Source organism: Conger conger, chromosome 9 (genome assembly GCF_963514075.1).
Source record: "Conger conger chromosome 9, fConCon1.1, whole genome shotgun sequence".
NCBI classification, from domain to species: Eukaryota; Metazoa; Chordata; class Actinopteri; order Anguilliformes; family Congridae; genus Conger; species Conger conger.
In genome coordinates, this window is record NC_083768.1 from 44,876,709 (window position 1) to 44,888,119 (window position 11,411).

General features: G+C 44.8%; 2 protein-coding genes across 4 annotated transcripts; one reads left to right on the forward strand and one right to left on the reverse strand.

Moving 5' to 3' along the window:
• The first annotated feature begins 348 nt into the window (after nucleotides 1–348).
• On the forward strand, nucleotides 349–4,223 carry LOC133137400 (calcium-responsive transcription factor-like). Of its 3 annotated transcripts, none has more exons than XM_061255656.1 (3): nucleotides 349–455; nucleotides 1,082–2,099; nucleotides 3,165–4,223. In XM_061255656.1, the coding sequence occupies exons 2-3, from the start codon at nucleotides 1,083–1,085 to the stop codon at nucleotides 3,366–3,368; spliced, it is 1,221 nt and encodes a 406-aa protein (XP_061111640.1). In that variant the 5' UTR covers nucleotides 349–455; nucleotide 1,082; the 3' UTR covers nucleotides 3,369–4,223. The 3 variants fall into 3 exon arrangements, with proteins under 3 accessions (XP_061111640.1, XP_061111638.1, XP_061111639.1); XM_061255654.1 differs by having other exon boundaries at nucleotides 392–539; XM_061255655.1 differs by lacking the exon at nucleotides 349–455 and adding an exon at nucleotides 554–913.
• A 684-nt stretch (nucleotides 4,224–4,907) lies between these two features.
• On the reverse strand, nucleotides 4,908–10,802 carry LOC133137892 (serine/arginine-rich splicing factor 10-like). Its single transcript, XM_061256295.1, has 6 exons — nucleotides 10,610–10,802; nucleotides 9,055–9,159; nucleotides 7,509–7,612; nucleotides 7,023–7,200; nucleotides 6,648–6,704; nucleotides 4,908–6,288 (listed from the first exon to the last, which is right to left on the reverse strand). Exons 1-6 carry the CDS (start codon nucleotides 10,672–10,674, stop codon nucleotides 5,997–5,999), a joined length of 801 nt encoding a protein of 266 aa, XP_061112279.1. The 5' UTR covers nucleotides 10,675–10,802; the 3' UTR covers nucleotides 4,908–5,996.
• Between the last annotated feature and the right edge of the window lie 609 nt (nucleotides 10,803–11,411).

The following is an 11,411-nucleotide window of genomic DNA, read 5'->3' on the forward strand; positions in this document are numbered from 1 at the left end:
CATGTTGACTAACACCAATAACAGCAACCAAAAGCTTAGGCTCAAGACTAGATACTAATAGCTCTCATATACCGGTACTGAGGGGAAGCAATTGAAAACACCTCACTAATCAGAAGCACCTGTACATGCTTCTCAGTTGAATGTCTTATAATATAATCTATAAGATTATAACACCCTCAAGCATAGACGGGACAATACATACATTTACAATTACTGTTTCCTCCTTACGATATCAGAAATATTGAGTTTAATGAATAGATCCGTTATGGCAGTAATCTGGCCTATGAGCCATTTATAACTACTCAATTATAGCCGCTAGATGGCGATATGCAGCTGTAGTTGGTGCTTCACAACTTAACAAATTAACCGAAGAAAAAAGGAGGAAGCGAGAGTTTCGCGTCGTTACCATAGAGTTTAGTGGTTGTTACACGGTGATTTTGGTCTCCGCCAGCCAGGTACTAATTGTTAAAGGCTTTTCCACAGTCAACTAATGTAGCTACTCCCTATAAAAATAACGACTTTTAACCAGACGAAAGCCGGTAAGAATGCATACATATGTGACGTGTTAGTGTACCTTCGAAGGTGTTGTTTTGACAAGCTAACGTTACACCATCATGGTGATGTATTCATTGCGTGATTATATTATGGCAGGCTAGCGAATTAGCTTGATCGGTACTGAAAAGTCATTTTTAACTGGAGAACTTGCCGCTAACGAACTAAATTCACACAAAACGCAAACAATTAATCTCTTTTGAGGTTAGTCAGTCGGATGTAAGGGTGTAGCAGTACGGCCCTAATCCCATATGGAGTTAGTTTACTCCTCTCTACAGGTTTCAGTGGAGCAAGTTGCCACTTTGCTGAGGTAACGCTAGCTAGCTGGTCATTGAAGTGATTGGTTGTCAAGTGATTGGAGGTGAGAAGACGTTAAAGCACTCATTGTCTCGGGACTATCGTTTTGCGTAATGTAATTGCATTAGGAGTTTTATTTTAATATATTGAAATTCAAGTGTGTCATGGTCAATATTTCAGTGATATCATGGATAACAGGAAAAGCAACGGATAACAGCATATTCTTTTACAGAATGGATGAATCCACAGATAATCTTATTACTTTGGAAACATTGCTGGAGGGCTTTCACAGTGATGGCAACTACATTCATGGCTATGTGACAGACGAGACAAGGGTCCACAAAGCAGTAGAAGTTTACCGACGTATCACTGCCACAGCGTTCAGCGTTAGAACATCTACTCCTCTTAATTTTGAACCCAGCAAAGCGATGAAGGGGAAGTTTAGCACTCGTTCAATCAAGTTCACCAAGTCCAGCTGCCCAAACCTTAACGAAGACGGTGTTCCCTTCATGCACGGTGGAAGGAAAATTCTGGAATGTCAGTTTGGGCCCAAAAGGGAACACGAAAAAAAAAGCGAGAGGGACGATAGCGCCGCAATGCCCGTACTGCAGACCTTGGAAGAGATGGAACACGACTACACTCCTGCCTGCGGACCCGCGGTCAAAAGGAAACGGATAAATATACGGGGCACAAGGAAGAAGGGGTGTCAAGCCAGGATTTCCATTGTGCAGGTGTGCAGGTTCCCCGAGTACGCAGTATTCAGCAAGAAGTGCATCAGTATACAGCAGATCCAGTTAAAGGAAAGACTGCTACAAGACCTAAATGATGGGAAGGAAGTGAAGATCGAGAACAGGTTCTACATTGACCTGCCGCTTGATAAAGCACACTCCAAACACCCTGCCGGGTCCCTCTCCGGAATGGCGCAGACTGTACATCCGCAGATCATACAGTGGATCGATGAGCTGGTCGGGGAAGGCGTGACAAATCCCACAGAGATGCAAGGGAAACTGAGACAATTGGTGAACACCCGAATGTCGGACACGGCCGCCCCTAATTTGCAAGACAGGGGATATTACCCGAAACTACGGGACATTAAGAACCACATCTACAGGGCAAAAGTAAGACGGCGCATGCCAAATCTGGGTCGCGAGGACATCGCAGAGCTGGGTCAGGACGACATTGGGGAACCTAAGTGTGAGCCAGGCGACTGTGATGATATCTATGCAGAGGTATTAGTTCTCAGACAACAGGTAAGCATTCTTTTTCTTTTTTTTCCCCCCCAACTTGGGCAGGGATCATCAAATCACGGTCCTCAACATCCAAGAACTGCTGGTTTTCCACCCAAGATTAATTGTTCAATTAATTACCTTGGAGAAAAGAAAACCAGGGCTGGATTCAAGGTCCGGATTTGATGATTGCTAAACGAGGGCATGCAAGAGTGTACAACAGGGATCAGCAAGTTTGTGAGGGTCTTTGAGGGCCGAGAACTGCTGGTTTTTCACCCTCCCTTTAGCTGGGAGTCTGGTGAAAAAACAGTTTAGCCAATCACTGATTCACTAGCACGACTTACCTGGGAGAAAATAAAACCAGGGCTGGATTTGGATTTGAGGGGCCAGAGTTGATGATCCCTACTAGAATAGAATGCTATTTGAAGGTCATTGTTTCAGGGCGGCACGGATGGTGCAGTGGGTAGCACTGCTGCCTCACAGCAAGGAGGTCCTGGGTTCAAATCGCCGTCGGCCGGGGTCTCTCTGTGCGGAGTTTGCATGTTCTCCCCGTGTTTGCGTGGGTTTCCTCCAGGTACTCCGGTTTCCTCCCACTGTCCAAAGACATGAAGGTTAGGCTGATTGGAGAGTCTAAATTGCCCGTAGGTATGAGTGTTTGAGTGAATGGTGTGTGTGCCCTGCGATGGACTGGCGACCTGTCCAGGGTGTATTCCTGCCTTTCGTCCCAATGAATACTGGGATAGGCTCCAGCCCCCCTGCGACCCGGTTCAGGAAAAGCGGGTTAGGATAACGAATGAATGAATGAACAAATGAACAAATGAATGTTTCAGTGGCAGTCATCATGAACAATTAACATTTTTAGAATGATTTGTAAAATCAGTACAGAAACAGCTTGGTTTCATGCAGATGACATTGTAACACTTTCTAGGCCTAAGTGAGATAATTGACATATTAACATGGGTCGGGGCAGGGCGCTCACAGTGAAACATGTCGGACAATAAACCCGGCCCTGCATTGCCAGCCAGTAATGCACAGCGGTACAGAAAGCGCTCTCCGTGGGCTGAGGAAACGCTGTGGTGTTACTTGCAGAGCACGGACGGTGAGGACGACCTCGTCGGGAGGCAGAGGGAGGAGCTGCTCTTGGAGCTGGAGGTTCTCAGAGACCTGGTGCACCAGTGCTCGAGCCTCGCCGCCCTGCAGCGGCTGACCGCGGACACGCGGGCCATGCAGGAGCGAGCCCAGAACTTTCTGGAAGAGTCTCCAGAGGCACTGATGCCCCCTCCTTCAGACTAACCCTGAACTATGAGCGCGTTAACCCGCAAAGATCAACAGTGGCAGCAGTCCTGTCTGCGGAGGACCAGGAGAGCGTGTACTGCACACACACGCATTTCTTCACGAGTGCATGAATGACAGCTGAAGGCTCTTCAGGTGCCCATGTGGACCTTTTTTAACTGTGACCTAATCTAATGAGTGAGCCAGTGTTGGTGAATAGTCATTCACTCATGCAGCCAGGGTAAATGGTGGAGACAAAATCTGCTTCATACACTCACCGGCCCTCTGGGACCGAAATTGCTCACCCCTGCCACTAGGTACACATGTACACCAGCTCATTAATGCAGATATCTGCAAATATCTAATGGCATCATGTCAACATGGAATGTTTCCAGTACCTTGTTGAATCCATGCCATAAATAATTTGTGCTGTTCTGGTGGTGAAGGGAGATCCTACCAAGCACTAGAACTTTACCTAATAAAGTGGCCACTGAATATATGTGGAATTGCGACCACACAACCTACTCCGGTGGTTCTCAATCCTGTTCCCAGTGATCTACTGTCCTGTAGGTTTTCTGTCCAACCCCAATTTGGCACACCTGATTCAAATGAGCAGCTCAATCTCTTAGCTGTTGAATGAGATGTGGTTTCTTAAAACTGTATCTTGAATATTTCACTGTGTTCAAGTACAAGAGTGAACCACTGTAGTTTCCAGAGCTGTGAAAATGGAAATCAACATGTTTGGTTGAAACAAAACCCAGTGTGCAGACCTGCCCTCCAGGACTGGAGTTGTGCACTTCTGTTGTAAAGATTTCAGTTTGACGGTCTTCCTGTTGTGTCAGTTCATTTGATGGAAGATTGTAAAGTTTTACACTTGTTTACTGTCAATTATGACTATGTATAAAGCATATTTATATATAAAAATACAGTTTTAAGTTTTGATTCCTTAAGCTGCAAAGCCAAACTTTCCAACTGCACTGTGCTTTTATAGCAAGAACATGGTGCTTCTTGACATACCTGTCGAGTAGATCATGGGGTAGAGCATAAATTCATAAAGAAATGCAGTGTTACGCTGCACAAACCTGATATAGTAGAGCTGGACCTATACCTATATGTCATCTGGTGAATAGTGGTGAAACTACAGCTCGGTTGTCAAAAGCAGGTGGTCCTCTAGAACAGCAGGTCGTGCTGTGAATGCTTCTGCAGTGCGTTGCCCTTTAATCCCCTTCATGGGTTTTAACACTATAGTGTTCTTTGCTGTGTGAAACCCCAGCTTAAGGGCTGGAATGAAAAACTACAGGACGGACCTCCAGTAACAGGTTTGACCAGTACTCCTCTAGGTCAAGAAGCAGACTTCACCCCATACAAAGCCGGTTGGGCTTATAGCAGGGATACTCTAATCTGGCCCTGAAGGCCAGTATGACTGCTGGTTCTCTTCACATTTAATCTCTGGCCACTCAGTGTAACTTCAACCAGCACCAATGTGTAGCAATGGCAGCCATTTTGTTCCAGAAAGCCCACCACACAACTAAGGTGATTCAGATGACAATCCACAAAGCATTTTTACTAACCCTTACCCACTTTAATGAAAGCATTTACAGGGAGGGGTGCATTTATGAAACATACAAACTCCAGATACTTGCATCTGGCCTTATACAAGGGAATATGAGGGTATAATGTAAAAACAAAGTCATCCATCAAATGAAATGGGCAATACCATGACATCAGTACGTCAACATTTAAAACTTACAGTAGTCCTGCTGGAGGCAGCGTTACATCAGTAATGACCTTTTTTGTTGTTGCAGAAGTTCCCTTCCAACTATTGTTGCTCGTGCCAAACTCTCAAATATTGCTTTCAATGAGACTATATACACAGAACAGAAAGACGTAAATTGAATTAAAAGCACACCAGAATATTTGCTTTAAACTGGCACATTTTACAAAAACAAATCATCGCGTGGAAGACCATGGTTTGAAATTTACATTGAAAATCTTACACGTTGAAACAGTTACATGACAAAAGAGTCACTAGGCTTTCTCTCCCCCACTGGAGACACGTGCATCTTTACAAATGGTTTACATTCACACACCAGGAAAAGATGCAAGTATGTTTTACACTAATCAGATATTCCTAGCCATTTCGGAATGCATTCCTGGGGGAGATTGGGGGAGGGGGGGGGGATAATGTTATTTGAGCTGACAATCCTCAGGTAGAAAATTACGCAATTGAAATGTTGAGTATTAATACTTGCGTAGAGACGCATTTGCAAACAAAACCTTGAGTACAATGGCTGACACTGAACACATTTTTACAAAAGGAAAAAAAACAAACAAAATTAAACAGCTGCCATTTTGGGTCTGCAAAGGGAGCCAATCCATTTCAGAATGGACACATTTTCACACCCTTAAATTACCAAAAAATAAAAAATAAAAAGTAAGTAGGGGGGGGGGGGGGGAGAAAAAAGAAACCCCACTAAAATTGTCTGAATTCAAACCCAGAGCAGCCAATGTCTTAACCTAAACCAACAACCCAGGAGTGTGCGTGTTAAATGACAATACACTACATGACCAAACGCATTCCCCCTCAGCCAATCCAACAAAGGAACGCGGAGGGGCAGAGGCGCCTGGGGAACGCAGGAGGGGCTGGGTTTAGTGCCCCCCAGACTTGCGCCCGGCCCAGGACCGGGAGCGGGAGCGGGACCTGGAGAGGGAGCGTGAGCGCGACCGCGAGGGCGAGCGCAGGTGGGAGTCGTGCGACTCGCGCGAGTTGGAGGCGGGGTGGAATTCTTCGGGGGGCGGGGTGAGGGATTTGGAGCGGGAGCGGGACGCGCCCCTGGACTCCTTCCTCGGGCCCGGCCGGGGCCTGCCGCGGGACGGCGATGGCGAGTTGGAGCGGCTGTGGGGGTGCGGGCGGTGGTGCTCCCGCTGGGGCGGCCGGTGCCTGCCGGAAACAACAAAGGGGAGACATTTCACCTTATCCCAAACGCAACGGTGAGATCATGCACGTCTCAGACACAAACGATACTGCTCAGTACTGCGTTCATGCTGACATCAATATTTCACAAGGGGTTCATTAACAAAACATAAAACAAGGCCTGGGAAAGTCTGGGGTCTGGTGTGAACAGCAAGGATCACAGGACATTCCCAGGCCCATGGAGGCGTGAATGGGTCAAGTGTGGGTCAATCCTGGGTTCGATATCGTGGGTATATTTTTGTTTTCCAATAAATATAAGTCACTTTGGATATAACTATAATGTTGTAACGTAATATCGGAAGCTTCCACAAGGTCGGGACACCTACCTATCACTCTCCCGGCTCCTACTGCGTCCCTGCCGTCCGTATGGTCGTCCCCGGGACCTGCGGAACCAAAGCCTTCATTACAAACTGACCGAAAACGGATTCATTTCTCAAACCCTAGCAGACTGAGCCCCAAGCTCTCCACCTCTCACAGTGTTGAGACCTGATATTTGTCCCATATTTCATTTCAATTTGTGACATCACAACAACACAAGTATTGGCACACGTCCACATTTATGTTGCATATATCAATGAGCCTTAAAGACACAGTCACAAAAAAACAGCCTATTCCGGGTAAAGCCACAGAAACGCCTTCTTATGGATGTCAGAACACAAGATAACACTAAATAAAAAGGGTGACGGTGACGGTGCGCTCACTCTCGGGGGCTCTCAGAGCGGCGAGGCCGGCGCTCGTAGGACGGGCTGCGGGAGCGGCGGCGCTCGTAGCTGCGGCTGCGGGACCGCCGGCGGCGGCCGCCGCCCTCTCGCTCGTAGTCGTCGTACCGCGAGAAGCTGCGCGGGGAGTGCCTCTCTTTCACCTTCATCTGGTTGGGTGCTGAGGGAGACGGTGACACTCAGTTACGACTCGCCGTTATAACCGGGGAAGAAAACATGCCATGATACGACATTCCACAAGAAACTACAGATGAATACAAGCACAGGTATTGAACAAACACCTGAATATTCTTCATTCAAATCATGAATTGAGTTTCAGTTAATTTCCTGAAACTGAAATGCAATTGGCTCAAAACAGACAGCCCACCAGAAAGCAAGGCTTGTCTGCAACAATTAATTTATTTAAATAAATTGACCCCAGTTACTTCTAGGCAACGCTTGAACACAAATGACTCTGAAGCATCTTACTCTTTCTGTCTCCCTGGGCGAACTGGATCTCGATCTGCCGGCCACACACCCACTTCCTGTCCAGGTTGTGAAGGGCGTCCTCCGCATCGCGTACGTCCTCGAACGTGACTCGCAGTCAAGGATTTAACGGGGTTCGCGGGAACACATAACCTCGGCACACGCGCCGAGCTGCTCGACTCTCATTACAAGTACAGATACGCCGTGGCCATAGCGGCTAAACGCGGGCTGTCGGAAATGTACGGCACGACGCGGTGGCTTCACGGCTACATTGCAGACATTAAACTGATTTAACCACGGCTTATACAAAGCTGAACACAAATCACGCCGTCAGTTACAATTCTGTACATCTTACTAATGTGACGCGTTTAAAACAGTTTCTGTCCCAGGGCTTAACAGGCACGGGTCGAGATGGACTCTTAAAGGGGCAGTTCATCCGAAAATGTAATTAAGGCGTTTCCACTTAACCGGAGTAGTATCTGTTCATCCAGATCACTCGCATTTCAGCAAAACTTTCTAAATATTCGCTGCAGCTCACCCGTGAGCGTTGCAAATAATTATTGAACCTGCAGAACGTCATAGTCCACCACGTCTTGTCACAACTGTTCAAGTTGTATATGTCCACCTCCTGCTACACATTTTGTGTACTTCGACAGAAATAAACGACTTTGATGGAACCCTGCATAAAATTTGTACTTCACTGTGGGATTATATCTGGAAAGAGATGCGATGACCATTTTTCTAATGTACTTTGTTGGGCGCTTTAAGGGCCAGTATGGTTTACCAGGGTGAACTACAGCAAATATTTAGAAAATGCAACATATCAGCGAAACAATCTGGAAGGACAGATGCTCCTCATCATAAGTTGGAACGTACCTTAATTTCATTTTTTGGGCGAACCGCCCCAAAGAAGTGCGTGTTAAATGCAGATACCTGTGGTAGGATACAGAATCAGATTGGTTACCTTAAACATGCTTGACTTTGACCTTGGTCTTGACCTTTAATCTCTTTAAGGGCTTTGCAGAGGAACATGGTTTTCTTGCTCGTCTGGCCCCATAATCTTTATCCTCTCTCTTTTTCGAAGACATATCCAAGCCTTGACGCCCAACTTGGTGCCTTTCTTTTCCTCTTTGTTTCTTCAAGCTTTAAATTCTTTATTTCCACCCTTTCCCTCTCTGCTTCTTGCAGGCTTAGGATCTGTGTCGTCACATAATCTTGAATCTACTCTATATGGCTCTGTATAATTCTGAAGGGCTCCACAATTGTGCACCTTTATATTCTCTGGGGCAACAACAGAAGAAATTTAGGTTAGGAGACAGAATTTGTCTATTAATAACATTTTTTCTTTTAACACAAAATAATTATCCATACTATAAAGGTTTTTTTTACACAATGGCCCACCCACATAGCCGATTACCTGATGCAAAAGGATTATCAATCTATTAAGCAAATTCAAACATGGGTCACCACAATGCATTACAAATTGTCAGAATTACACCAACAAAAGTATAGAAATCAAGACATTTTCCACATTATGAAGAAAGGATATTGAATGTATGCAAATCCTCTTGATCGTCGAGTATAGAAGTCAACTGGAATGTAGACATCTACTATTGGTCCATAACGACCAAACTCACGACGTAAATCCTCCGGCCTGAAGTATCGTAAAATGATACAAGTTTCACTGGACTGGGCAGAGAAACCTCTAACCTCATACTTGCTCAATACAGAGCAATTTATACCAAAGAAACTGCATGTATACCAGGACATATCTCCATTAGATAGCTAACGTTACCCAAGTTGTGCAAAAACAGGTCTGATTCTGATTACTGAAATCTCACCAAATGAGTAGTGCGGTTTTGCATAATTTTTGGAAAATGGCCAATATTGACAATGGACAAATATAAATGGGCACATTAAGTCTTGAAGACCTAGATAATGTTCACTGTCACTTACCCAAGAAGAACAACCACAGAAATATTTGAATTCAAGACATTTTAAATAAATTTAAATCTTTTCACATTTTGCAACTTCACTTTCACCAACGTAATGAAGCCTTGTGCATTAAATTACAGTTAATAAAATGAATAAAATAAAGGTGACACTTTAATCCAAAGCGATTTACCAAATTAACTTTAAATTCAATTAACGATATGAGCGAATGGTTCATATGTTGGCGAATGTTAAACGGAAGCTAAGATAAGTCAGCCAACTAAAGCAAGCAATGATATTATCAAGAGTAAACGGAGTCCATCTTCAGTAACTTCAACTTCAAACATAACGGTACGTTTGCCCTCTGAAAACCATGACCAAATAAAGCCGAGCTCCCCACGGCAGCGACACGCCCCCATACATTTAAATCACTCGGTGTTACACCGGTAGGGAAAGTTAACTAACGACGGATAACGTTAGCTTGAGCTAACCAAGTTAAGAAAAATAAAATTCATTAGCTATGTTAGGCAGCTGGTCGAGTCAGACACCGACAGTAAACAAACTTGCCTTACGGTTACGCAAGGTAACGTCATTAGCCAATTTAGTTACATATTTACGATGAACGTCATTAGCCAACTAAGGTTAGCGAGCTACATTCAAAAATATACAAATTAACGTTAGCCCGCTAACGTGAGCTGAAGTGCATAAAATCATGAACTAGCTATCTGGCCAATAGAGGGATAGAACTAGCGAGGGTTCAAAGAGCAGGGTGTGCAAATACGGTCGAATATCCTCTAGCTAAGGCTATATATACACAAAGTTTTCCAAGAATACATCGACCAACTGGTCTGCCACGCATGCACGCTCGCGGGTTACGGCGTGCTTAACTGGCTAAAACTGAAAGCCAAATAAAGGCTAACGCGAGGTAGCTAGATCACAACAAGGGAGAAAAGGCATTCGATCATATTTAGGCACAAACCTGCTCGTAAATTCACAAACCACCTTAAAATGCACCGAAAGCCGATTTAAATAGTGGATAAATACGTTCAAGGGATGTAGCTAAGTTAGCTAACGCTTAGTTTGCTAGCAATGATTGAGAGGCCCGATTCCACAAGAAATTACAGACCAATTTACTAGATAATACGATTTTATAGTGCTATACGGCTGCTTACCTAGACTCGTCAGATATATTCCTGATGAAAAGGGACGTGTTTGGAGGCCGCAAGTATCTGGCCATGATTTATTGTTGTATTTAATCCTTTTAAAACTAGCAAGCGTGCACGGTGTGTTTGCTATAGCTTCGGAAAATCTTCAGGCAGCGCGAACCTTTTGCGCAGCCTCAGTTCGCTGCTTACGTAGGTAACGTATGCCTGTCCGTAGATTTCGATGGTAGGTATCATATTTAGAGTGAATTACTCCGAAATATCGCCACCTACAGTATAGGAGTAGGTGACATATATTAGCCTAGCCGCCAGAGGGCAGATGTATAAACCTCGTTAAACATTTCTACTATTCAAGTTATTTTGATGATCAACCTGTAATGCAGTTCAATGAGAAAAAGAGCACTAGGGTCATTAGTGGGGTGTTTTTTTTGGAGGTGGAATGAGCTTGAGGGACAAGGGTGGTGGAAAAGATACAGGGAGGGTGAAGAACAAGCGGATCAGTACTTCTAAAGTTTGATGGGGAGTTACCAGAGAGGGAGTATTTAGATTATGTTAGTTACAGGGTGAGGGAATTATGAAAGGGTTCCACTGAGTCAGGACTATGGACATGTGGCAGCAGTTTGTAGGAAAATGGTGCACAGGTGTAGAAGTGGGAGAGATGGGTCTTTTTGAGGAAGATGGTAAATGGTAAATGGTTGGCATTTATATAGCGCCTTTATCCAACGTGCTGTACAATTAATGCTGGTCATTCACCCATTCACACACACAGACATAGACACCAACAGTGATTGGCTGTCATGCAAGGCAAAAA